Consider the following 26,952-nt stretch of genomic DNA (forward strand, 5'->3'; position numbering starts at 1 on the left):
GACGCGCAGGCTCAGTAATTGTGGCTCACGGGCCCAGTTGCTCCGTGGCATGTGGGATCTTCCCAGGCCAGGGCTCGAACCCGTGTCCCCTGCATTGGCAGGCAGATTCTCAACCACTGCGCCACCAGGGAAGCCCTGCTTTTTTTTTTTTTAACATCTTTATTGGAGTATAATTGCTTTACAATGGTGTGTTAGTTTCTGCTTTATAACAAAGTGAATCAGTTATACACATACATATGTTCCCATATCTCTTCCCTCTTGCGTCTCCCTCCCTCCCACCCTCCCTATCCCACCCCTCTAGGTGGTCACAAAGCACCGAGCTGATCTCCCTGTGCTATGCGGTTGCTTCCCACTAGCTATCTATTTTACGTTTGGTAGTGTATATATGTCCATGCCACTCTCTCACTTTGTCACAGCTTACCCTTCCCCCTCCCCATATCCTCAAGTCCATTCTCTAGTAGGTCTGTGTCTTTATTCCCGTCTTGCCACTAGGTTCTTCGTGCCTTTTTTTTTTCCCTTAGATTCCATATATGTGTGTCAGCATACTGTATTTGTTTTTCTCTTTCTGACTTACTTCACTCTGTATGACAGACTCTAACTCCATCCACCTCATTACAAATACCTCTCAAAACTTTTCCTTTGAATTAATAGCCCTGTGTGTGGCGCTGGAGAGGACCCAAAGCAAGTGAGTGAGGTGTCTGCGCTCATTCCCTTGGAGAGTTAGACTGAATGGCCGAAGGATGTCTCTGCTGCTGGTTCCTTGGCTTGAAGATTCTGTGGTTGAGTGTTTCCCTTGGCTTTTCCAGGCCATCAGAAAAAGGTGGAAAACATGTAAGATGATGAGGAGAACACTCATGATTCCAGACATATTCAGCAGAGTGACCCATACGGAAAAGTTCTCATCAGTGACCCACTTGTTCTTGTTAGCTCTCCTGGGCTGTGGAGATGGAAGGGAGATGTGCCTTCATGATGTTTGCTCTGGGAGACCATTGGAGATGGGACCAAAGCCATGGCTGAGAGATACAACCTTCCAGCGACAGCCCAAACATCATAGGATGGAAGAGATGCAGAGGGTGGGGGCTTTTGCTACAGCATGACACAGGAGATTGGCAGGGGCTCCAAGAATGACCAGCCTTGATGGAGAAAACCAGGAGATAGGACCTCCAGGGGAAGAATCAGACCTGAACAGTGGTTTTCAAAGTGTGGTCCTCTGACCAGCAGTGTCAACATCACCTGGAAATCTCTTTAAAAAGCAAATTCTTACCCACCCCCAGACTTCCTGAGTATGAAACTCTGGTGGTGCCTGAAATCTGTGTTTTAATAAGCCCTCTAGGTAATTCTGATGCAAACTAAAGTTTGAGAAGCACCAAACTAGAGGAATGAATGAGAAAGGGTGCAAGTGCCAAGGACCCTATAAGAGCTTCACTTTGACCTCTGGACTTTGTCTTTACTTTGTCTGGACTTTGTTCCTTGGGTTCTGGAAGTACAGAGCCTCCTCAGCTGGGTTCTGCATGGGGTTTTACGTCCATGAACAGTGGGAAAGGATAATATAATAGTTTCACCTAACCCAAAGAAAGACATTGAGTTTTCAAATCAAACTGAAAGTACTTATGAGGAACCACTTATAGACATGCACACATAAATCTAGATATATTGTCATCCAAATCCTCAATTCCAAGGACAAGAATAGAATTTTACAAGCTTGTAGACTGAACAAACAAGATTTTATTCCAAGTACTATGGGAGCCTGTCAGAGGTTATAAGCTGGGGAAGGATATGATGTGATATACATTTCTGAGGTTCTTTGGCTGCCCTGAGCAGAATGGAGAGTGAGATGCAGCAGGTTCCTGCTCTTCTTATGGGGACAGAGTCTGGAGACCTTGTGCCTGGAAAGAGAAAGAAGCAAAGCCCAGACTGTGTGGGCTCTGGGCATGTCAGAGACAGTTCTGAAACAGAGGAAGAAGGCCCCAGGAATGTCAGGTGAGAACAAGCCATGTTTGACTACGAAATTGTGTGTGTGTGTGTGTGTGTGTGTGTGATAGGTTGATGGGTTCCCTGTGCCTCCTGGGAAGTCATTGACCCTTGTTGCCTGGTAGGGTGGGCACTGGAGGTGGGGGCTGAGTAGGGCAGTGTCAGGACTCAGAGTGACCTCATGCCTCCTTGCCTTCACATTTCCAAACAATGTCATGTGCCATCAAAACTGAGCCCACATGCAGTCTTGCAAACGTACAATCAAAGCCAAATACAGTCATGAACTCACCTACGTGAAAAGCACATGTATTTCTCTCTCTATTACACACACATACTCCACAAACCAACAGGTCCCTCTTAGAATTTCTTGGTTCTAAAGGCTTCAAGATTTCCTCCACAATAAAATCCCCATTGAAAGGAGCTTAGAGGGAATAAAAGCAGTTAAATCCACTATTTTGTGGTGACCCCCTTTGGGTGAGCAGTGAATACGATTGGCTCAACAATCTATTGGCTGGTGGGAATCTTGCCTGGATGGTCTCTTCATTGAAGAGTCCTATGCCTGGTGGGTCCATTGCCTGAGGTGTTCCTTGTCTATAAAGTTTCTTGTTTGGAGGGTCTCTGTCTGATGTTCCCCTCGGCTTTGCCAGATCAGCAGAAAAAGATGAAACAAATATATATGATGATGAGGCACACTCTCCAGATTCCATATATTCTCAGCCAACTGGCTCAGATAGAAAAACGTTCAGTTCTAGCCCAGTTATTCTTCCTGTTAATTTTTGGTCAGTGGTGATGAGAGGGTGATGTGATTTTATGAGGTCAAATGAGGGGTGGTAGGAAGCGGTTGGGATCCTTGAAGCCCACAGTAGGGACAACAACCCCACCCCCAAATCCCTAAGATTAGGACAGAAGACAATGCAGTGAGTGGGGACTTCAGGAAAGGGATTTGTGGTGTGGATTTGGGGTGTACTGGTGGGGGCAAGGTCTCAGGCAACGACCAATCTTGAGAGAGATGCAGAGTGTGGACTCTCCACAATTCTCTCAAAAAGTCTTGATTGACTAAACTTCACAAGAACTCTCAAATTCTCTTCCTTTAAATATGGAACAACATCCAGCCCTTTTCTTGAATTTTAATTCCTAATCAGCTCGTTGATACTTCTTGGCAGGGCTCTCTCTCAGCATGTTTCCTATTGGTGATTGGCTGTAGACTCTATGGGGTGGGTCTTGAATACACCCCCTCCACCCTGCCTAGATCACACAGCAGGGGGTGAGGGGTGGTCAAGTGAAAGCAATGGAGGGAGCAGGAATCATAGAGGGAGTGGCAGGAGAAGAGGTATAAGGGGTACTTTACTTAGAGACGAGTAGCCAATGTCCTTGAGGAAGGGGGTGGTGCTTCAGGAAAGAGGACGTGGCCATTAGGCATTAGAAGAACCTCCCAGGTTTTGCTCTAAGAGGCAGGGGAGGTGAGGGAGGCCAGGAAAAGGTCAGACAGCCAGCTGATCGGGCAGTAGAACTGAAGAAGCTTCATCAGAATCTCCTGGAGGGCTTCTTAAAACAATTTTCTGAGCTACATCCCCAGAGATTGATTTAGTGGGTCTGAGGTGGGGCCAATGAATTTGCATCTCTAACGAACTCCTAGGTGTCATGCTGCTGGCCCTGGGACCACAGTTTGAGATACCCTAGGGTAGCCACCCCTTTCAACAGGTTGCCTGGGGAAGAAGCAAAAGAAGCAGGGCTCCCAATCCCTGAGATTGAGCCTAGGGAGAACCATGGACAGGGAAGCTTTTCTACACCCCTCACCAGCAGAGCAACGGATTAAATCCACCAAGATCCCATCTTCAAGCTGCTTTTTGAATGGAAAAAAAGAATTAAAACTGTTTGACTATGAATAACCTTTAATTTACTATTGATTAAGATTTGTTGGCAACAATTTTGCATGCTAGAGAATTCACGGAATGGGGGAAGTCTGACCTCCAAGTTGTTTTTCAATGGAGACTGCATTTTCACAGATACTAAATTTAACAATTGACCTAGTGATGGAATTGGTTAGGTTATTATTAGATTTATTTGAATTTTATTAATTCCAAATATTCGGTCAATAATTGTGAAGCCAATTTGTGTGTGTGTGTGTGTCTGTGTGTGTGTGTTTGTGGCTCAGACCTATTTCTATGCTCTTAGAAAACCCATAGACTCCTGGCACTGTGTCCAAAACAGAAGGAAACATTTGCCTTTCTCTTCATCATAGGTCCTCAGGAGCAAAAATTTGTGGGCTTTTCACTGCCTGCTGTTCCCAAGACCCTCCTGTCTAGCCTGTGCAGGGAACCTGCCACCAGCAGCCTGCAAAAGAACATTGTGACTCGGGACTTCCCTGGTGGTGCAGTGGTTAAGAATCCGCCTGCCAATGCAGGGGACACGGGTTCAAGCCCTGGTCTGGGAAGATCCCACATGCCGCGGAGCAACTAAGCCCGTGCACCACAACTACTGAGCCTGCGCTCTACAGCCCGCAAGCCACGACTACTGAGCTCACGTGCTACAACTACTGAAGCCCGCACACCTAGAGCCCATGCTCCGCAACAAGAGAAGCCACCGCAATGAGAAGCCTGTGCACCACAACAAAGAGTAGCCCCTACTCGCCGCAACCAGAGAAAGCCCGCGCGCAGCAACGAAGACCCAACGCAGCCAAAAAGAAAGAAAGAGACAGAGAGACAGAGAGACAGAGAGAGAGAGAAAGAAAGAAAAAGAAAGAAAGAAAGAAAGAAAGAAAGAAAGAAAGAAAGAAAGAAAGAAAGAAAGAAAGAAAGAAACATTGTGACTCTCCCAAGAGAACTCAGAAGTTCTCTAATTGCCCATCTAATTAGATTAGGGGCTTCCACTGAGTTTGTGGAAGAGAAAGGAGTTCTTTATTAAAGAGAGAGATCTCTGATACCACTATGCTACAAATTTTATTAGTTAAATTAAATGATTTTTAAAAATTATTTAATTTATGTATATCAATAATTTTAAAATAGTCAACAAATGTAAATTTGAAATAAAGTAATTGAAATAAACAACCAATTTGTTGGTCTGTATAATTAAATGGAAGGAATATCTCAAACTTCAGAGAAAAACAATAAGAAAACAACCACACAAGAACAAAATTATTTAAAGGGTCCAGGAGATCTAATATATAATATGTAGGAATTTTCAGAAAAAGAGAGGAAGTAATAAGGTAATAATAAGAGATAATTTTCCCAAGCTGGACAAAATACTGCCCATGGAAAGAATTTGCAAAGTGTCTGGCAGCACTGTGCGCACGCACAGACACACACTCCTAGGCTTGTTCTGGTGAAGTTCCTGAATTCTAAGAGTAAGACAAAAATCCCAGAAAGTTCTAGACAGAACAAGTTACTTTAAAAAAGAGACAGGAAGTTCCCTGGCAGTCCAGTGGTTAGGACTCCATGCTTCTACTGCAGGGGGCATGGGTTCAATCCCTGGTCAGGGAACTAAGATCCTGCATGCCATGTGGTGTGGCCAAAAAATTTTTTTAAATAACACAATAAAATTTTTAAAAAGGAGAGACAATTAGGCTGCCACCAGACTTCTCATTGCCATCACTGAACCTGGACATGGGAAAATGGCTACATACCATTGAGAGAAAGAGTGACACAAAAATATTATCCCTGGTAAGATCGTTCATGTGTTCTGATTACAAAATCTTTTCATTTCATCCATGACTTAAGAAGTTTACCACTCATGTAATGTATCCATAGAACGTACTGGAATTATTCTAACCCAACAAAAATTGAGACATCTGAAAATAGAAGACAGAAGGGAGAGAGAACAGTGGCAAGCAAGGTGTGTTTGTGTGTATAGATATTCAAAGCCAAATGGGTTCATGTTGATAGTGGGACTAGAGATTTGTGAGATGTACTAATATTTTTTTAATCAGAGAGGTGTATTCTCTGTTGCTTCTCCCCCAAGACAAAAAGGGAGAGAAAAAACATGGATTCTAGGAATTAACAATGACAAGAAAGAGTGTGACGCCCTGGGGGGACTGAAGGCTGCCTTGAGCTGGCGTGGGGTCTGTATAAGGTGCACAGGTGGCTACAGGTGGTGCGGGGCAGAAGGTGACTGGAGTGGCCAAGACTTGATAAATTGAAGGAAAGGTGAGCACATGTGCCTGGTGGGGGGTGTGTGTGTGTGTGTGTGTGTGATTCTTGTTTCCTGAAGGTAATATGTGACTTTTAAAAAGAATTTATTGAAGTATAATATGCATACTGGTAAGTGTACATGTCAGAAAGGTACAGCTCAAATCTTCTCAAACTTGAACACATATGTGTAACCAGCATTCAACCTCCTACCCCTGGGGCCTACTTCCATTCTCTGCTCCCCAGGGGTAACCATTAGACACAAATTTAGCCTGCTTTTGTACTTTCTACAGCATGAGTCTGTAGGAAGCTTCTTTTGCTCAACTTTAAGTCTGTGAAATTCATCCACATTGTTGTGTGTAGTTGTGGAGCAATCATCCTCATTGCTGGAGAGTACACCCGATTTATTTTGGCATTCTACCATTGATGGGCATTTGGGTAGATGCCAGTTTGGGGCTCTTATGAATAAAGCTGCTGTGAATATTCTAGCACATCTTTTGGTGAATGTATGTATGCATTTCTGTGGGTAGGGATCTATGGATGGAACGGCTGGGTTATTGGAGGAATGCTTTTCACATCCTGCTCTTGACTTTTCTATAGTTGCCTTGAGAAAATCATTGGCTGGCCCTTCACCACAGAAATCAGCAGGAACAATCCCAGGATGCTGGTGTCCAAGAAAGAGTTAGGGAGTAAGCAGTTGCCTTTGGACATTCACCCAATCCTCCATTCTACTGCCTTCAAACTTCCAGAACTGAGTACAGTAAGTCCCCCACATACAAACGAGTTCTGTTCTGAGAGCGCATTCATTAAGTCCAATTTGTTCGTAAGTCCAACAAAGTTAGCCTAGGTACCCAACTAACACAATCAGCTATATAGTACTGTACTGTAATAGGTTTATAATACTTTTCACACAAATAGTACATAAAAAATAAGGAAAACATTTTTAATCTTACAGTACAGCACCTTGAAAAGTACAGTAGTACAGTACAACAGCTGGCATACAGGGGCTGGCATTGAGTGAACAGGCAAGAAGAGTTACTGACTGGAGGAGGGAGAGGAGGTGGGAGGTGGTAGAGCTGAAGGATCATCAGCAGTCGGAGACGGAGGGCAAGCTGCAATTTCACTCATGCCTGACTTTGATGGCAAAGGTTCTGGTTCTCTGCTGGATTCAATTCTATCTACCCTCTTGAAAAGATGGTCCAGTGATGTCTGGATAGTAGCTCTTTTTTTCTCATCATAAATGACACACGGTAGCACTGGATTGCATTCTGAACGGCTGCTGCAACCTTCGTGTACTGTTCTACGTTTGGGTCCTGTGCCTCAAAAACTAACAAACAGTGCCTCCTCAAATAAAGAAAATCCCCTTGCCATTTCCTGTGTCGTGAATCTCTTCGGTTCTTCAGTTACTTCTTCTTCCTCTTGTCTCTCTTCGTCCTTTCTCTGGGCACGTTCACATCTTTCAAAGTTCGCAGCTTGAAGGTTCGTATGTAGGGGACTGTAATTACAATTACTGTAATTACTGTAATTACAATTGCTGTAATTACAATTACTGTAATTACTGTAATTACAATTGCTGTAATTGCTGTAATTACAATTGCTGTAATTACAATTTAGAGAGACTGCCTGCTGTGTGGAGGGACAGCAACTAAGAGTCAACATGCCTAGGGCTCTCACTTGGGGCTCAGCCATCTCCTGGCTCCTAAAATTCACCTCTACTGGCACAACCAGAAAACCCAGCTAATACTCCCAAAGTTTAGAACTTAACACATATATCCCCGAAGACAAATTATTGGAACAAGGTGGACCAGGAATTTGAAATAATCTCGGTCAGTTCACTTAAGAGGATAAAAGAATATCTTAGCAACATGAATCAAAAATAAGAAATCCTTAGAAAACCAAGTGTTAATACACAACTATGAAAATAGAATTGGAATATAGAACAAAATAGATGGGATAAAAAGCAGAATGGATACAGCTGAGTCGGAAAGTCAGCTAGAGGAACCCTCCCAGCAGATTAAAAGAGAAAAAAGGGGGAGATTAAAAGGCAGTAAAAAAAAAAAAAAACCCCAATAACCAAGTCATATGGAGGATCGACCTAAATTTGCTTCCATTTCCGGGGGATATAGTGAAGGCAGGAAAAGTTAGCACGCTTTTAATCTGCAATGTTGAACTAGAGGTCGTTACTAAACTTCCAACCTTAAGACCTATTCCAAACCTTTCCCTGCTGCTAACAGCCACTCCAGGCTTGAGCCAGCCCTGAACAATTGTGACAGCTACCCAGCTGTCTCTTTGCTTCAACTCTGCGCTCTCCCCACCCCTGCCCCCAATCCACCCTCCACTCAGCAGCTAGAGTGGACTTTTAAAAAATACAGACCACATGATGTCACTCCCTTGTTTCAGTCCTCCAATGCCTTTCCTTCACACTTAAAATTCAAACACCTTCCTATGGTCTACAAGATGCTGCAACATCTGGCTACTGCCCTCTCTGCAAACTCACCTCCTGACACTCTCTTGCTGCTAAACTCCTCAGAGCCTTTGTACTTGCTGTTCCATTGGCTGGGACTCCTTTCTCTAGATCTTCAATGTGGAGGCTTCTTTCCATCCTACAAATCTTAGCATATCCCGATCCTAAGTAGTACCACTGATTACTGTTACATCACTCTGTTTCCTTCGTAGTGCTTACCAATACCGGAAATGATCTCATTTACTTATGTCTTGTTTATTTCCTTGTATTCTGCAGGATAATGTCAATTCTGTGAGGCAGGAATCTTTCCTATCTTGTTCAACGCAGTATTCCTGGGCCCAAAAGAGTACCTGTCACACAGTAGGTACTTGGTAGATGTTTACTGAATGACTGAATGAACCCTGAGGGAACTCACACACACAGAAAAAGAAGGACAACTCAGAAGGCAGAAATCTCCCCATATGATTTATTATCCTCGAAAGTGCCAGTGTCGGGGGGAGACTTTGTCCAGGGGACAAAGTTAGGACATGGACATCTGAGTCCAAAGGGTCTGCAAGGAGCAAGGAGGGCCCTCTGTCCCTGGCACACTGAGGGAGAGGGGACCAGGGCATCCTCAGGGTCTCCTGGATTGTGGAGACATCTGTCACCAGACAAAGTGAGTAGGGAAAGTGAAGAACATGAACAGCCATCCCAGGATGACAATCATGATGCCCGTGGCCAAGGCCATGATAGAATTCCTCTCTGCCCTAACTCTGTCTCCCTAGCTGTTGACATCCTGGCTCTGTGGGGAAGGGGGAGGCTGGTTGATGAGTGGCCTCAGAAGTTGGGTGCAGTAGGAGGAGTTGATCCAGGGAAGAGAGGGGTTCTTGGTTGGGGTGGGGCTGAAGGGAGGCCAGAGGGGGCTTCCTTAGGAAGAAACCGGAGCCAGGGTAGGGAGGAGAGTCAGGACAGGACCCAAGGAGAAGGGGGAACAGGAAGAGGGAAAGGAGACAAAGGACACGGTGAAATAAAAACAGCGTTCTGGGAAGAAGCAGAGTGGTGGAATGTGAGAGGGGCAGGGTAGGCTCCTGGAGAAAAGGGGGAACAAATGGGGAGCTGTCCCTCTGAGAGGCTGGAGAGGGATGGGGAGAAGGTAGGGCTCTGGGGAGAACAGGAGGAAGGGGGGAGAAATGGGTTAGGAGAGAGAGGGGTACCCCTGGGATGGGAGATAAGGGGTTTTGCCTCACTCTGACAGAGAAAATGAGGGCTGGAATCCCGAAAGGGAAACAGCAGAGGAGGGACACGATGGACGCAGGCAGGAGATCTCCACAGGATGGTCCACAGACCTCACCAGACGGCCTAATGAGGCCTACAGAGCTCAAGGAGCTGCAGCTTACACTTCAGGCCAGCAGGGGAGAGACCAGCACACATAAGGTCTGCAGACAGCAAGGGGGGACAGCCGAGACCCTGAGGAATGGGGAGGGCTGACCTGACCCCACCAGTCAGGAGGGAGCTGGAAGCTGACCCTGGCTCACCAGCAAGGGGCACATGGGCCCCAGCAATGATGCACCACAGGATCCATAAAACACTTGCAGTCCCATCACCTCCCTCCTGTACCGTTTAACTCTCTCCCTAATCATCTATAATGTCCTACTGCCTTCCTCTAGGCCCCTTGCAGCTGCCAATAATCTTTGTGTACTACATACCCCCTTCCATATCCCATAATCCTCTCCGTGTGGCCCCCAAATCCCCACCTCATAACCCTCTCCCTGTCCACACATCACCCTCTCTCTGACCCACAAATCCCCTCCCTGTCCACCATAACCTCCTCCCCATCTCATCCTAACATTCCCTGTGACCCTTAACTCCCTGTTCCCATACCCCCTCCCTTTCCTGGTAACTTTCTCCCATCCCCTTAACCCCATCTAGGCTACATAACAAGACCCCAGTCACCCCACAACCCCCTGGCCATCCCCCCCACCTGTCTCCTCACGCCCCGTAATTCTCCCTGGTCCTAAGTGCCTGTCTTTGTGCCCTCATAAGCCTCATCCTATCCTGCTGGAATCCTCTTTCATCCCCTTTAACATCCCCACAGTCCCTGGTCAGCCAACCAACTCATTTCAGGTCCAACCACCCAGGGGGGAATGATGTCATCAATGCATGGCCTCTCCCATCATCCAGTCTGCCTCTGAGTCTGCTTTCCTTTCAGCATTGTGATTGTGATTCCCTTCAGCATATGGGGGGGAGGAGTTTCAAGGTTCTTCTTTTAGCCTGGGTTTCTGACTAGCTCAATGAATATAGAGGCTATTTCCTGGGTGTTTCCCCATCTCCTGATTGGCTTGAAGAATTCAGATACTTGCTTTTCTTTTAGCAAATTAGACCACAGATTGTTCACAAAATATAAAATGGGTGGGCCTTTGTAACTGGCTGCTATTTCCCAGTCTGACCTGCAGGTGGGTTCCTTGAGTGTGAAGAGTGGAATTTACCAATTCATTCCATATGAACTTATTTGCTACCTACTTGTGCCTGGGCTTGTGCTGGGCCCTGGGAACCAATAGGTGACCAAGACAGATAAATCCAGGGCTCTCATGGAATTCGCAGTCCAAGACAGAAGATAACTATTCATATGAATAAATAAACGAGATAATTTTTTCAGGTGGTACCAAGTATTCTCAAAGGAAAGAGATAGAAGGATGTGTTAGAGAGGGATCTAGGAAGGCAGCCTGACCAGGAGGAAGGGGAGAGGGAGGTCAAGGCAGGATTCTCTGAGTTGGAGGTATCTGAGTGGAGACCTGAAGGCTAGGAAGGAGCCAGCCCTGAAAAGATTTGGTGGAAAGAGTTCTAGATGGGGGCACACAAGTGCAAAGGCCCTGACATGGGAAGGAGGTTGATGTGACTGAGAGACAGAAACAGTGGCAGTATGGCTGGAGTGTGCTAAGGGAGGGGCAAGGGGCAGGAAGGGAGGAAGAAGAGGAGGGCAAAAACCTGCACACCTAGGCAAGGACTTTGGGTTTGATTCTAAGAGTTGTGGGAGTGTTTTGAAAGGTCAAGCCTGGTGTGTGCTGTGATTTTTGATTTAGGCTTTAGAGATGCTCTGAGCTGAGGCATGGTGAATGGACAGTGGGCAGGCGATGGAGAGGCAGTAGGTTCCTACTTTTCCTGTGGGTTCAAAGAAGAAATGACAGAGTCCAGGCATGGGGCAGGAGCAGGGGCAGGGGTGTCTGGCATAGAGACGGTCTCAGGGAAGGTCAACCCAGAAAGGAGTGAGGCAGCATGATCTTGGAATATCAGAGCCCTGCCCTCATGGATTCCTGCTTGGCCCTGGATTCCTGGTCAACAGCCCCCCAGTTTTGAGGGCTCCTGCCCCTTCCCTTGAATTTTAACTTCTAATTGGCATATTATGGTCTCCTTGGGCTGTCTGTCCACATTATCGACGGGTGATTGGCTGTGTTTCCCTAGGGGGTGGGCCTTTCACAGTGCCCTTCCTGAAGCACCCCAGCTGTGCAGGGTGGACTCCAGGTCAGGTGATGCCACAGGGGTGTGAAAAGCGGGCAGTTCAGAATGAAGTAAACAGCACTGAAAAAGTGAGTGGCCAGCAGTGGGACCCAGAAACCTGGAGAGTCAGAGGATATTTGCAGGGAAAAGGGACTGATCAACAGTACCTGCTGGAATGCAAAGTGCCCTTTCATGGAGCTGTTAGGAGCCTCTCTGTGGCCCTGTTCTGAACAGACACAGGAGAGTGCTTCGACAACACCAGACTCTGGGGGCCTAGGGGACAGTGAAGATGAGTGAAGGGAGATAGAGAATAGATGCCTCCTTCAACAAGTTGGCTAAGGAAGGGATAAAAGAGCAGGGCCTTAAGCCATCCCCTAGAGAAGATGGACCATGGACCCAAAGAGAACCAGGAACTGGGAGGGTGTCTATACCCCTACCAGCACAGCAACTGTATGAAATACACCCACATTCCACCTTCAGTACATCTGTCTGTTCATTCTGTTTTGGCTTTGCTGCCAAGAATTTCAAGTAATTTTTTTATAACTCTGAACAGTTCTCTTTGATTAACATTAAATCTACTGAGCAGCACTTGAAAGAATTCATGTAACACGAAGAACTCCCTACCAAGTGTTTTAAAACGTCTACCAGGACCAAATTTAATCATTTTAAAAGTTGACATTTTATGTTTGGAGGAACTAAATTTTTATTGGTTCTGATTTTGTAGTGCTTTGTAGATGATAAATTGTTTGCAGAGCTAAAATATTTCCTAGGCCTTGGACAGTTCCCAGACTGAGCACTGCATCCAGAAGAGGAGGAAATGTTTGAACCACTGTGCATACCACAAACCCAGAGGAGAAAACTTATTGTGCCTTCCAATGCCTGATGACTTGCCAGTGCTCCATAGTTTTAGAATAAATAGCTGCCATTATGGTAGGACTAATGGAAAAGGAAGACGAGTCCTTTAACAAAACATAAGGAGAATTCTCCAAAATGTGCCAACAGAGTAGAAAAATTAAAACCTGGAGCTAGGATGCATTGTCAAGTTTTGTTGATTTTATTTAATTTTGTTGGTTTGACTTTGGAACCATATAAATATTTTGTACAGTTTTTTTTAAACCAACAATTAAAAACTAATCCCTAAAATGAAAAGAAAATTCAACAAATGAGTGTAAATGAGTATCTAGCTAACAGCATAATCAGACAGAAATTATTCCAAGTAACTTTAAACACAGTGATTTGACTTTACATCCCTAGTGGATATGCTCTAAGAAAAAAATGAACCAAGAAAAGAATCCTTAACTGTTTTCAGTGATCATAATTTTGGTGGTAGTATTGGTATTGTTGATCTGAGATTGCTGAGATAAATTGGACAATATAAACAAACTATTAGATGATATTCTTACTTTTATCATTCCTGGTGTCACCGTGAACTTGGATTTTTGGCATGAGAAAAGAGATACATGTAAGATGAGAAAGGTTAGGTAAACACTCTGTCGTCTTGATTTTGAATTGGAAATGTTGGTATGGATTCCTGTTACAGTTTATCTTTAAAATGTTTTCTGTTTAAACAGAAACAGACTCACAGCTATAGAGAAGAAACTAGTAGTTACCAGTGAGGAGAGGGAAGAGGGGAGAGGCAAGATAAGGGTAGGGGATTAAGAGATACAAACTACTATGTGTAAAAGAGTTAAGCTACAAGGATATACTGGACAGCAGAGGGAAATATAGCCATTATTTTATAACAACTTTAAATAGAGTATAATCTATAAAAATACTGAAGCACGATGTTGTACACCTGTAACTAATAAAATATTGTATATCAACTATCCTTCAAATTAAAAAAGTTTTTTTTTAATGTTTTCTGGTTCTGACTACTGTAAAGACTTAGGAACACTGACCAACGGTAGCTTTCAGATTTTAATTTTGGCATTCTCACAGGCAAGGGAATAAAACACAAAGTTCAGGAAGTGCCAAAGCTGGGGACTCTGACAAAATATCCCCCATTGTTCGCTGATACTCCAAAGAGCCGCAACCTCAGCTTAAAGGTCAACATAAAGAAACCAACTAAAACATGGATTGTAGCTTGGCTTCATCCATCATCTAACGGACGGCTTCGCCCATCAGCCTCAGGTGTTCCACTTAGATATAGACCCCAGACTGATAGACCTGCCATGCTTGGAGGAAACAAATGGAAATCCACTCTGGAGGAAAATAAGATCATTCTAGGCCTCAAATTGTTCTTAGAAGTATCTTCAAACACAGTGCCAAACTCATAAAGATAACCAGGCCCACATGAAAATAAGGACCCGTGAGAAAGAAAGAACAGAAGCAAAAGAAAATAGACGCAGAAGCATAAACACTTCAAATAGTGGCATTATTAGCTACAAGCATGCAAACCATGTGCAGAGAAATAAACATCAGTTTGAAAATTTTAGGGAAGAAATTGGAAACTGTTTGAAGTGACAGAGATTTGAGAGAAAACCAAACAAATTCTCGAACTGAGAAATATCAGGAATTGATAGGAAGAATCCCATGGATGAGATTAACAGGAGATTAGACACAGATGAAGAGAGAAATTGTAATCAGAAGACAGGTCAGAAAAAAACTAAAGAGGCCGCAGTATGGAGGGAAAAAAGGAAGAGGTTCTGTCGTACATGTGACTAGAATCCCAGAAAGAAGAGAAGAGAATGGCACAGAGGAAGCATTTGAAGAAATAATGACAAGGAATTTTCCAGAACTAATGACTGACATCAGACCGTGGACTAGTTCAAGAAGTCCAGTGAACCCCAAACAGGATAATTACAATTCACATCTAATCATAGTAATACTTTAGCAACACTGCAGAAAACCATAGGCAGAGAGGAAATATTAAAATCAGTTCCTTCAGTGGAATGACAGACCGGTGGCTGACTTCTAAACAGCAAGAAAATGAAGCTCAGAAGATGGTAGAATGATTATCTTCAACATCTGAAATAAACTAACTGCCAACCAAAACTTACATGCACAGCAAAAATATTCTTCAAGAATGAAGAAACTGTGTGCCTGTGGTGAGGGCCTACAGCCACAGGAATGCACATGGATGGCCAGGGCTCCCACAGCTGCTTGTCAGCCCAGTTCCCTGGGCCCTCTCTCCTCTCACTGGCCTGCACTGCTGGGACCACCTGCAGCTAGCCCCTCCAGCCGTGCCCCTGCATGCTGCTGGCCGAAATCCCGGCACCGGCCTCCGCTGCCACGCACCTGGGGCAAGACCTTGCAGCCACAGGCGTGCTGCCAAGAGCCAGGAGCCCGGCAGCTGAGAGCGTGCCCCTAACTGGGCCTGGCCCTTCCTGATGGCTGGCCCCTGCCACCACGTGTGTGTCTGAAACTGATGCCTGCCCCTACACAGGCACCCGCAGCCAGCCTGCCACAGCCAAGTGTGTGCACACCGCTGGCTCCGGCCACCACAGATGCCTGCCCTGGTCCCTAACCGCTGGACATACAGGTGTTGCTGAGAACCCCAGCAGGACTTGCAGACACGGAAGACCCCTCTCCCACCACGGCACTCACCAAGGACCATGCAGTCGTTGATGTTGTGGGCACAGTGGCCCGGCCCCCATACCACCCCATTGCCCCAGTATGTCGCCTCACTGTCTTCTATAATTCAATTAGAGTTGCCCGATTTCTCTCCCTTCTTGACTGCCCCTTCTTATCCCCCACAGCCCTCCCTGACACCCAGTGACCCTTTCCCTGTCCTCCGTAACACCGTTTCTGCCCCCTCATGCATTTTCTCTGTCCTACTTTAATCTATCCCTGTCCTCCCAGAATTGTTTCTTGTTCCTTGATCACCTCTAGACTTTTGCAGCTGTAATGGCACCTGTTTCCTTGGAACACCCCATCCCTCACTACTCTCTCTCTATCCCCGTACATTACCTCCCCCTTTAAGCTGCAGTGTGTTCCCCTATCAACTCTCCTAGTCCTCCTCTAGTCCTCTCCCATTCCCCCGTCCCGGTCCTCCCTTACCTTGAGCCTGGTCCCCTGCCAGTCTCTTTTCTATATCCCCTAACCAGCTCTCTTTCCTCCTAACCCCTTCTCTGTCCAGACGTGATCCTACTACCTCGATCCCTTAACTTACCCAACTCTTTCTAGATGGCACTCCACTTACCTCATTAAGGCCCCAGGGCCATGCCTTCAGTTCCTCAGGCCTGGAGAGGGCGGTGGGGTGTGACGTCATCGGGGCGCGATCTGTTCACCAACATGGACTTCGCCTTTAATTTCCGCAATGGGATTGGTTATTGAACTATAAACGGCAGAGTCCCAAATGTTTCGTTCAGATTTCTGCTCCATTTGAGGACTCTAGGGCTCTGTCACCTAGGAAACGTCTTCTGAATGAGTGAATTGGGTGGGGTTTCAGTTATTTGCATCTGTCCTCCAGTTTGAACTCCTGATTGGTTCAACATGTAGAATATGTGGGTCTAAGGCACAAGTATACTATATTCCTGACTGAACCTCTGATTGGTTCCAGGCATGCAGAAGGCAGGATTTATTAATTCACTGAACATATTTGAATTTAGCAGCTTACTGTGTGCCAGGCCCTGTGTTCAGCCCCCAGGGAACAAGTGGTGACCAAGGCAGACAAGGCTGTGGCTCTCCTGGAGCTCACAATTCACAGGGGAGATGGAGGGTCAACAGCCAAATAAACTAGGTGACTTCAGAGTGGACCAATGACTAAGAAGGGAATAACTAGAAGGAAGGAGGGGCACCTAGGAGAAGTGGTGGAAAAAGAGAAAGCTCTCTGCAGAGGGGCCACTGGAGCTGAGATGTGCAGGATGAGTTAGCCAAGAGGAGATCTGCGGGAAACGAAAGAGTTCCAGGCAGGGGAGCAGCAAGTGCAGAGGTCCTGAGTTGGGAGAGAGGTGTGTGCGTTCCAGGAGCGGGAGCGAGAGCACTGTGGCTGGAGTCGGGGAGGCATGAGGGAGGGTGTGAGGGGGGCAGAAGCAGACCAGGCAGGGCTTGGACATCTGAGTGAGAGATCTGGATTTCATCCTAAGAGCCACGGGAACCTGTTGGAAGATGTCGATCAGAAAGAGATGTGATGTGATTTAGATTGTGGAGCAGCTCTGGCTGCCCAGAGCAGGATGGAGAGTGGGAGGCAGCAGGCCCTTGATTTGCCAGGAACCTCAAGCCCCCCAAAGCAAAAGCTGGGCGCGAGGGTGAGCAGAGCAGGTGTCAGCAAGGGGCCCCACTTCCGACCTTCGCAGGAGTATTCTCTGAGACGAGGCCTGACTGGCTCTGGTCTGTTTGCTTTCTGGCTGTGTCAGGGCTAAGCTGGGGACCTCTCCTGCTCCCTGCCAGCCAGCTGGGGTATAGGTTCCGAGCCCTCCCCAGGAAAAGCCAACAGTCCCTTGGCCAGGTGATCAAGGTTAACATTACTAGTGACAAATCATGTTGACCTGATGTACTCCCTGATGAGAAGTGATGAAACGTGCACTTCACCTCTGGACGTTCTTCCCCCAAACCTGTAATCTCCATCTAAGATTGAGAAAAACATTACACCCACCCTAAATTGAAGGACGTTATCCAAATACCTGACTCAAAACAGGTTTTTAAATTTTAGCCATTCTAGCGAGTGTGTGATGACATCGTCATTTTTATTGCATTTTCAATCTTACATGCAGTAAAATTGACCTTTATTAGTGTACAGTTCAATGACGTTGATACACAGAGAGATAGATTTGTGTAACCACCATCAAAATCAGGATATGGAAGGGCTTCATTACCCCAGAATATCTCCCTTGGGCTATCCCTTCACAGTCACACCCCCCGCTCCTCTATCCCTGGCCACCACTGATCTGTCAGCATAGTTTTGTCTTTGTGAGAGTGCCACCATCAAAGGAATCACACAGTGTTTAACTTTTGAGACTGGCTTTTTTTCACTTGGCATAAAGCCTTGGCGATTCACCCAAGTTGATGCATGTATGAAGTTCATTCCTTTGATTGCTAAGTAGTGTTTCACTGCATGAATGTACAACAATTTGTTTATCCGTTCACTGTATAGAGCTGCCATAACTATTCACGTACAGGTTCTGTGTGAACTTAAATTTTTATTTCTCTAGGGTAAATACCCAGGAATGGAACTGGAGGGTCTTAGGGCAATTGTACATTTAACTTCATAAAGTGTCAAACTATTTTCCAGAGTGGCTGTGCCTTTTTGTATTGCATCCAGCAATGTGTGAGAGTTCAGGTTACTCTGCATCCCAACTAACACTTGAGATTGTCAGGGTTTTTTGATTTTTGGTTTTTTTCAGCCATTTTATTTAGCCACACTTACTAATGTAAGTAATGTAGTGGGACCTCACAGTGGTTTTAACTTGCATTTCCCTAATGTCCAATGAGGTTGAATATCGTTTCCCGCGTTCATATGCCTTCCTCACATCCTCTTTGGTGAAGTGCGTGTTCAAGTTTTTCTGCCCATTTCCCCCCAGCTTTATTGAGATATAATTGACATATAACACTGTGTAAGTGTAAAGTGTACAACCTGTTGATTTGATCGCTTATATATTGCAAAATTGTTACCACTGGAGCATCAGCAAACACCTCCATCATGCTGCATGATTACCATTTCTCTTTTGTGCTGAGAACATTTAGATCTAATTTCAGAGCAATTTTCAGGTATATATATATATATATATATATATATATATATATATATATATATATATAAAATATATTATAATAAAATAATAACATGTAATATAAATACAATATATAATCTCCAGAGCTCATTCACCTTATACCTGGAAGTTTGTACCCTCTGAAGGCTCAGCTCGTCAGTAAATCTGCTGACGGAGGAGGGAGGAGGTGTGAAGCCTGGTGGTGCTAGCTGCCTCATTAAGTTTCACTGCTGTGGTTGGGGGTGGCAGCACAACTTGCTGCTGGACCCAGTTGACCCTCCTCTGGTTGGAGCACCTCCTGCTTCCACCGGACAGGGATGAATGCTCAGCTCCCTGCTCAGCCCTGCCAACACGGCCCTGGTGGGAGGAGAATCAGAGCATTGCCTGGTTCTCCTGGCTTGGGGGTACAATAGCATCTCCCTGCTTGGTCCCACTGATGCGACCCTCCTGGGGAAAAAGATGTGTGTCCTAGTCAGCTCGGGCCACCGTAAATAAATACTGTAGACTGGGTGGCTTAAATGACAGAACTTTATTTTCTCACAGATCTGGAGACGGGAAGTCTGCCATCATACTGCCAGCATAGTCGGGTTCTGGTGGGAGCTTTCTTCTTGGCTTGCAGACGGCCGCCTTCTCACTCTGTCCTCATGTGGTAGAGAGAAAGGGAGCAAGCTCTCACTGCCTCTTCTTATAAGAGCACTAATGCCACCAGGATTACCCCACCCTCATGACCTCATCTAATCCTAATTACCTCCTAAAAGTCCTGTCTCCAAATATAATCATACTAGGGGTTAGGGTTTCAACATATCAATTGTGTGGGGACACAATTGAGTCCATAGCAATGCTCAAACTCCCTACTCATCAGACAAATGCAAATTAAAGCAATAAGGAGCTACTGTATGATTTCTCACCCGTCAAATTGGCAAAAATTCATAGGATTGATGATATTGCATGCTGACAAAGAAGACGAAGAATGATCCTTTCAAACCCTGGGATTGGAAGTGTGACTTGGTGAGGCCTTTGCAGAAGTCATCACGGTATGACGACCACCAAGTCCTAATACTTCAACCCTGCAATCTTACTTCTTGGACTCTATTCTAGAGTAGTACTTGCTTACTTGCACAGAGAAGCACGTTCATGGATGTTCTTGGCAGGATTGCTTGCGGCAGCCAAAAGATAGAAATCATCTTAATATCCAACTGGAGGGTCCTAGTAGTAAATTTTGTAATCCCTGACATGACCCGCGAGGCAGTTATTAAAAAGAGGGAGTGAAAATCAGGGTATAGGTTATCTCTTGTGGAGAAGTAACTGGAAGAGGGCACGGGGGTCTTCTGGTCTGAGCCTTGTTTCAGGTGCAGGTTACAGAAGTATGCTGTTTGTGAGAGTCCATTGGTCTTCACGTATGATTGGGGCACTCTTATGCACTTCCATAAAAATATTTTTAAAATAGGAGACTCAGTGTTCTCTTGGTTTAAATGAGATTCAGATTCTCAAACTCTTCATTTAAATAAGAAATCTAGGTCTATCATGGGCCCTTAGTGGGTATTTCTTGGGTGGGAGGAGTATTGGTTTTCTCTTTTTAATTCACACATCTGTGAGAAAAGAGGAGCCATGCCTACAGTTTCCTTCTGACTCAAAGAAAATTCAAAAGCAGATCTCTTGTCCAGGAAATAAGGATGTCAGTTCAAGTATTGCTAAGTCACCTGAAATAAGTATTATTAAGATACTTGAAATAAGTTCGATGTCTCATCAAAACTGTAGACTGTAAGAAGTTAAAAATCACAATCACAGGACATGGTGATAATGTTGCAGTCTGAGTGTCTTAAAGCTTGTTAAGTTTTCTGGGGTTAGATGTAAAACTTGCAAGACCAATTCATGGTGTGGAACAGAATCTGCTTTTCTGCAGCTGCTTATTCTTTTGAGATTGTCCCTCTTATCCTTCTACGAGTTCTTTTCACCCGAGGGAAGAAGGGCCCACAGGTTCATGCCAGTCTGGAATCACACCCTCTTCTCCTCTAAAACCACAAGCCAAGGGTAGTATCAGCTAAAACCCAGTGGTATTAGCATTCATTGATGGTAATTACCTGAGCCAGTAATTACTATGGTTTTGAATGGTTGTTAGTTTTCTAATGATGCATAACAAATTCCCACAAATTTAGTTATTAACTCAGAGTTCAGTAGGTCAGAATGGCGGGCTCTCTGCTCACGATCTCACAAGGTTAAAATCAAGGTGTTGGCCTGCATTCTCATTTGGAGCTAGGACCCTCTTCCAAATGAATATGGTTATGGCAGGATTCAGATCCTTACTGTTGTAGAAGTAAAGTCCCCATTTCCCTGCTGGCTGTCAGTTGGGAGCCTCTCTCAGCTAGAGGCTGCTTGCATTCCTTGCTCTGTGGCCCTCTCCTACTTAGAGCCAGCCATGGAGAATCTCCCTTGCCTCTAATCTGCCTCATGCCTGGAATCCTTTTTTGCCAGTAAAATCCAGTTCCTTTTAGGAACTCACCTGATCAGGTTAGACCCTCTGAAGATGTTCTCCCTATTTTAACGTTAACTGACTGTGGACCTTAACTACATCTGCAAAATCCCTTCACAGCAGCCCACAGATTAGTACTTGAATGAGTAACTGGGAGCAGGTGTATGTATACCAGTGAGCAGGAATCTTGGGGCCATCTTAGATTCTGCCTACCACAATGGGGATTTCTCATTTCCATCATTCCATCGATATTTATTAGATGGCATTCTACTCTAAGAAAGACTTTCCCCCTTTTCACCTTGTTTCTCTCTTATTTTTCTTTTTTTCTGTCAGTATGGACTAGAATTCTTTTTTAATTTAATATTTTATAATCTGTTACTATTTTTCATTTCCTTTCCCTTTTGTTTGTAAGCCCCCTAGTTTTCTTACTAGGCTTGTCTACCTCCTTGTTCCCATATTTCTTGGGAGGGGTCCCCGGTACTCGCTCCTGCCCTGTCTGCAGATAGGGGTCTGCAGGAAGGAGGAGGAGCCAGAATCCAACCTCATGACTTGCAACCAATTCCTATCAGGGTGGGCAGAGTCAATGTCCTGATAGAGGGTGGAGCACCCTCTGAGTCCTGGAGGAGCAGAGTACAGTGGGACCACGCCCCCTCACACCGGCAACCAATCAGGACTTGCGCTGGTGTCTCCACTGTGAAGTACTGGACTTCGACGGTTTGGGTCTTGGGATTCCGGATAGAACAAGGGGAGGTGTAGTGGGTTTGGATCTCTGTTTTCAAGATACTTGGAGTCTTTTGGAGTGGAAAAGTTATGCCCCCGAAACCCGCCACAGGCGCCCCACCCGCTCCAGGCGCCCCACCCGCTCCAGGGGCCCCACCCGCTCCAGGCGCCCCACCCGCTCCAGGGTCCCCACCCGCTCCAGTGGCCCCACCCGCTCCAGGCGCCCCACCTGACGAAGCTAAGCCACAAGGGCCTGTACAGACACCAGAAGAACTGGCATTTTATGCCCCGGATTACTTGTGTATGACCGTCATAGGCATACTTCTTTTCCCTCCCCTGGGACTACCAGCAGCCTTCTTCTGTCACAAGGTAAACTAGTGCCTAAACCTTGGCCCATCCTGTCCTCTACCTGCCCCCTTGCATCTGCTCCTGTCCTGGGATGTGGGTAGAGATTTTCCCTCAGTAACCGAAGGTCTCCAGCCATTACCCAAGGGTGTCACAAGGCTGGACTCAGAAACCCAAATCTAAAGCTCCCATTCCTACAGACCAAGGAGGCCAACAAGAACAGCGATTGGGAAGAGGCTTATATCAACTCAGGCCGAACTGGTTGGCTGGATGTATTCGCTATACTCATCGGTTTAGGCATCATTTATTACTATGCCCTATTTGTGTGAAGACCAGGCCCAGTAGCCAGTGGGTTCACCCATCCCAACGGAACCCACCCACCAAGACACTAACCAGCCAAATCAGCCACCATGGAAGAAACCAACAGCTGAGACATCCCCTAGCCAGGAAACCTACCAGCCAAGGAACTCAACATCCAAGCAACCCACTAGCCCAGGAACACCATGTTACTTCATCCTCTTGGCCTCCAAATCTGTCATCATCCACCTTGAGGATTCTCACTTTCATGCTCTAGATGCCCTAAGCTCCTTGATACTGGGCTGCTCTTTCAGAAAAGTATTTATTTAAACCAATAAAATTGAAGGGAATGTTCCAGCTTCTCCTGTGTGTGCGTGTGTGTGTTTCTGAGTCAGTGTCTGTGTTTCTCTAGGGCTATGTGTTTCCCAGATCATGTGAAAATCCGAATGACCTGATGGTAAAGCACAGAGACATAGAAATCAGACAGATGTGGGTTTACATCCCACCTCTGACACTTAAAAAATGTATATCCTTGAACAAGATAATTTTCTTGAACCTGCTTCCTTTGTAAAATGGACATAATAATTGCCAATGTGGAATGATATTTAGAAATTTGAATTAATGTTCTCTAGGTTCATTCAAGCTGGAATTCCAGGCTTCTAGTGTCTCGGAGCAGGGATAGGAAAACAGCAACCTCCTCCAGCTTTTGAGATTAAAAGTCAAACTCTTAAAGAAAGAAGGAAAAACCTCAAGAAATGAATAGTAGATTTGGCAGAAGAGCTGATCAAGACCACCTCTCCCCCAGTCCTGAAAGGGCAATGGCCCCCTATTCATGGAATAGGGGAAGCAGAGGAAGACTAGATGCCAGTATATCCATCAGAAGGCCCCTAATAGCCTGCATCTCAGGAAGGGGCAGGGTGTCAAAGACCCCAGATAACACCTGTATTCCTACTTCACATATAAACCCTAGAGAGGCTTTAAGATCTCAAAGAAAATATGCTGTATGGTGCGGAGGTTTAGGGAGAAATGGCCTGACAGCCAAGTAGGATATCTCATGTCCCAGCTTGGTGAGAAGGAGGCGAAGGCTATAGGAATGCCAAGTGCCAGAGTGGCAATGACTATCAGAGGGGAACCAGAGATAACACAGGAGCCATCCAGAATGAATGAAAACAGAGACATAGGCTGATCCCATAGACAACACTCAGGGGTTCCTTCTGGGGCCCTAGCTTCACGGACAACCCCAAATTCAGCCCCAGAAACCTTAGACGTAGCAGGATTAAGTTTCCACAATCAAGAGGAATGGAAATTATCAGTAGAAATTAAGTTGAATAGCTGTGGGAAAGACTGCTGACTCTTTCCCAATGTTCGTCTCCTTTTCTTCCTGGGAGCACTACTCAGCCACATTTCCTAGGTTCCCCTGTGTGGCCACGAGACTGTCTTCGGCTTCACGGAATGTGATCACAAGCGATGTGCGCCACGAACAACCCTGGCCTTAACCCACCTCCCACAGGCGCTCCCCCATTTTCCTCCTACCCTAGCTGATTGGGCAAGTGATACCCGTGGTGATTTGAAAGTCACATGTTGTAGAATGGAAGAGCTCCCATCAGCCTCGGCCCCTGAATCATTCTTAGGAACAGTCACCCTTTCCCCCACTGCCTCCCATGATTGAGTGGAAAGTAAACTATTATGTTGTGCCACGTCATGTATGGCCTGCCTATTTCTACAACTTAATCCACCCTAGCCAGTGCAGATGCAGGAAAATAGAGTTACGTTTCTTAGACATCTGGGGTTACAGCTTTAAATTCATACCCGACAAGAGACCCATCTTGGAAGGTTTACAGAAAATAGTGCGTGAAAGGAAAGAACGAAAGTGCTAGTCTGTGGTTAACCTTAACCTTAGCTGTTACAATGCTGTTTCTATTACCTCCATGGCCCTGGGTATCTGCAGAGATTACACTTGTTCGTGGGACAATGCTCCACGTTATGGGTGTGCCTGGGAAGGGGATTATATCTGCTTGTCTGCTGTGTTAGTGGGTCTGGCGGGTCAGCCATCCCCGTTCCTCCCCAGACCAGCCCAAGCTGGGCCTGTCACATTCAGCTGCAAAGCCACGTCAAGTCAGGATGGCCCACATCAGCCTGAACGGCCAAATCCAAAAGAGTCACATTGTGCTATAAGATTTAGAAAGCCAACCAGTCTTCTCTGCTTTAGCTCCCTGACTTCCCCCAACCTGTATTCCACTCTCAGGCATTCATCTGGTATTCACCACCATGTAAACATGAAACAAACCCAAAACTTATATTCTTGTCTCTTGAGAGGTCATCAGTTGAATTACTATAATGAAACATGCAGATTTAACACCCACCCATTCTTCTCTCTCTCCCCTACTTCCCACAGGATGAGACTACAATTTTTAATTCAGCTTACAGGGCTTGCATTTCATTATGCCCATGTAAGTATGCTCCATTACCGGGCCTGGTGGTTAATGGTGATTACATACTCTGAACTAATTTTTGAGCTCAACAGCCGAGCAACACATCTCCCTGTAGTCCTTCAGGTTTTTTTATTCCTTTTTTTCTTCCTCCTCCTTCTCCTCCAGTTTTTGCCCCTCCTCTCCCTCCTCCTCCTGCTTCTCCTCCTCTTCCTCTTCCTCCGTCCTCTGTTCTGTTTGCTCAGTTATCTATGTGCCCCTTCACGAATTGTTCCCAAACTTTCTCCAGAAGAACTCTGTAACTGCTCTCAACAGAATTCACCATGATCAAATAGGCCAGGTAATGTTTTGTTCTCTTTTTACCTTGGATTATTCAACCTGTGTATTTCCTTGTGGTTTTTTTGTTTTTGTTTTTGTTTTTGTTTTTTGGCTGTGTCACGCGGCAGTGCCTTGACATGCGGGATCTTAGTTCCCTGACCAGGGATGGAACCCGCACCCTCCTCCCCTGCATTGGGAGTGCGGAGTCTTAACCTCTGGCCTGCCAGGGAAGTACCATGGGATTTTTTTTTATTTGCACGACTTTCACACAAATATATTCTCACAAAAAATCAAGTAATAAAAAGAGTCTGAAGGAGAAGAGAAGTTCACTTTTGCGGCTGGTCCTGGTGTCAATTTCCCCCTCTCAAAGGTAATTGCTGACAATATTTTATTGTAACTCTTTCCAGTTACCTTTATAAGCATTTCCATGTGCATACATATACAAACACATTGGTACCGCACGTCTTTTCTGCTTACCTCTAGGTCTTGAAAATACTTTCGTGTTAAAACTGAAGATTTTCAACACCAAATGCCCTGTATTCTACTTGTCAGTAATCCTCTTCTGTCCTCTTCTGGTCCATAGGATAAAAGGCCAGGTTCTCAGACCTGCCTTTTCTCCCTCAAGGATAGCTCATGGGATTCCAGCACTGGCATGAACCTGTGGGCCCTTCTTCCCTCGGGTGAAAAGAACTCGTAGAAAGATAAGAGGGACAATCTCAAAAGAATAAGCAGCTGCAGAAAAGCAGATTCTGTTCCACACCATGAATTGGTCTTGCAAGTTTTACATCTAACCCCAGAAAACTTAACAAGCTTTAAGACACTCAGACTGCAACATTATCACCATGTCCTGTGATTGTGATTTTTAACTTCTTAACAGTCTACAGTTTTGATGAGACATCGAACTTATTTCAAGTATCTTAATAATACTTATTTCAGGTGACTTAGCAATACTTGAACTGACATCCTTATTTCCTGGACAAGAGATCTGCTTTTGAATTTTCTTTGAGTCAGAAGGAAACTGTAGGCATGGCTCCTCTTTTCTCACAGATGTGTGAATTAAAAAGAGAAAACCAATACTCCTCCCACCCAAGAAATACCCACTAAGGGCCCATGATAGACCTAGATTTCTTATTTAAATGAAGAGTTTGAGAATCTGAATCTCATTTAAACCAAGAGAACACTGAGTCTCCTATTTTAAAAATATTTTTATGGAAGTGCATAAGAGTGCCCCAATCATATGTGAAGACCAATGGACTCTCACAAACAGCATACTTCTGTAACCTGCACCTGAAACAAGGCTCAGACCAGAAGACCCCCGTGCCCTCTTCCAGTTACTTCTCCACAAGAGATAACCTATACCCTGATTTTCACTCCCTCTTTTTAATAACTGCCTCGCGGGTCATGTCAGGGATTACAAAATTTACTACTAGGACCCTCCAGTTGGATATTAAGATGATTTCTATCTTTTGGCTGCCGCAAGCAATCCTGCCAAGAACATCCATGAACGTGCTTCTCTGTGCAAGTAAGCAAGTACTACTCTAGAATAGAGTCCAAGAAGTAAGATTGCAGGGTTGAAGTATTAGGACTTGGTGGTCGTCATACCGTGATGACTTCTGCAAAGGCCTCACCAAGTCACACTTCCAATCCCAGGGTTTGAAAGGATCATTCTTCGTCTTCTTTGTCAGCATGC

General features: G+C 45.4%; 2 protein-coding genes across 3 annotated transcripts in view; one reads left to right on the plus strand and one right to left on the minus strand.

The window, feature by feature from the left end:
- The window catches only part of ATP4A (ATPase H+/K+ transporting subunit alpha), a 90,250-nt gene that overhangs the window by 31,726 nt on the left and 31,572 nt on the right, over positions 1–26,952 (minus strand). The window lies entirely within an intron of this gene.
- On the plus strand, positions 16,267–22,547 carry PMIS2 (PMIS2 transmembrane protein). Its single transcript, XM_068527119.1, has 3 exons — positions 16,267–16,300; positions 22,058–22,242; positions 22,419–22,547. Exons 1-3 carry the CDS (start codon positions 16,267–16,269, stop codon positions 22,545–22,547), a joined length of 348 nt encoding a protein of 115 aa, XP_068383220.1.

The sequence above is a fragment of the Eschrichtius robustus genome, chromosome 19 (genome assembly GCF_028021215.1).
Source record: "Eschrichtius robustus isolate mEscRob2 chromosome 19, mEscRob2.pri, whole genome shotgun sequence".
In the NCBI taxonomy this organism is placed as follows: Eukaryota; Metazoa; Chordata; class Mammalia; order Artiodactyla; family Eschrichtiidae; genus Eschrichtius; species Eschrichtius robustus.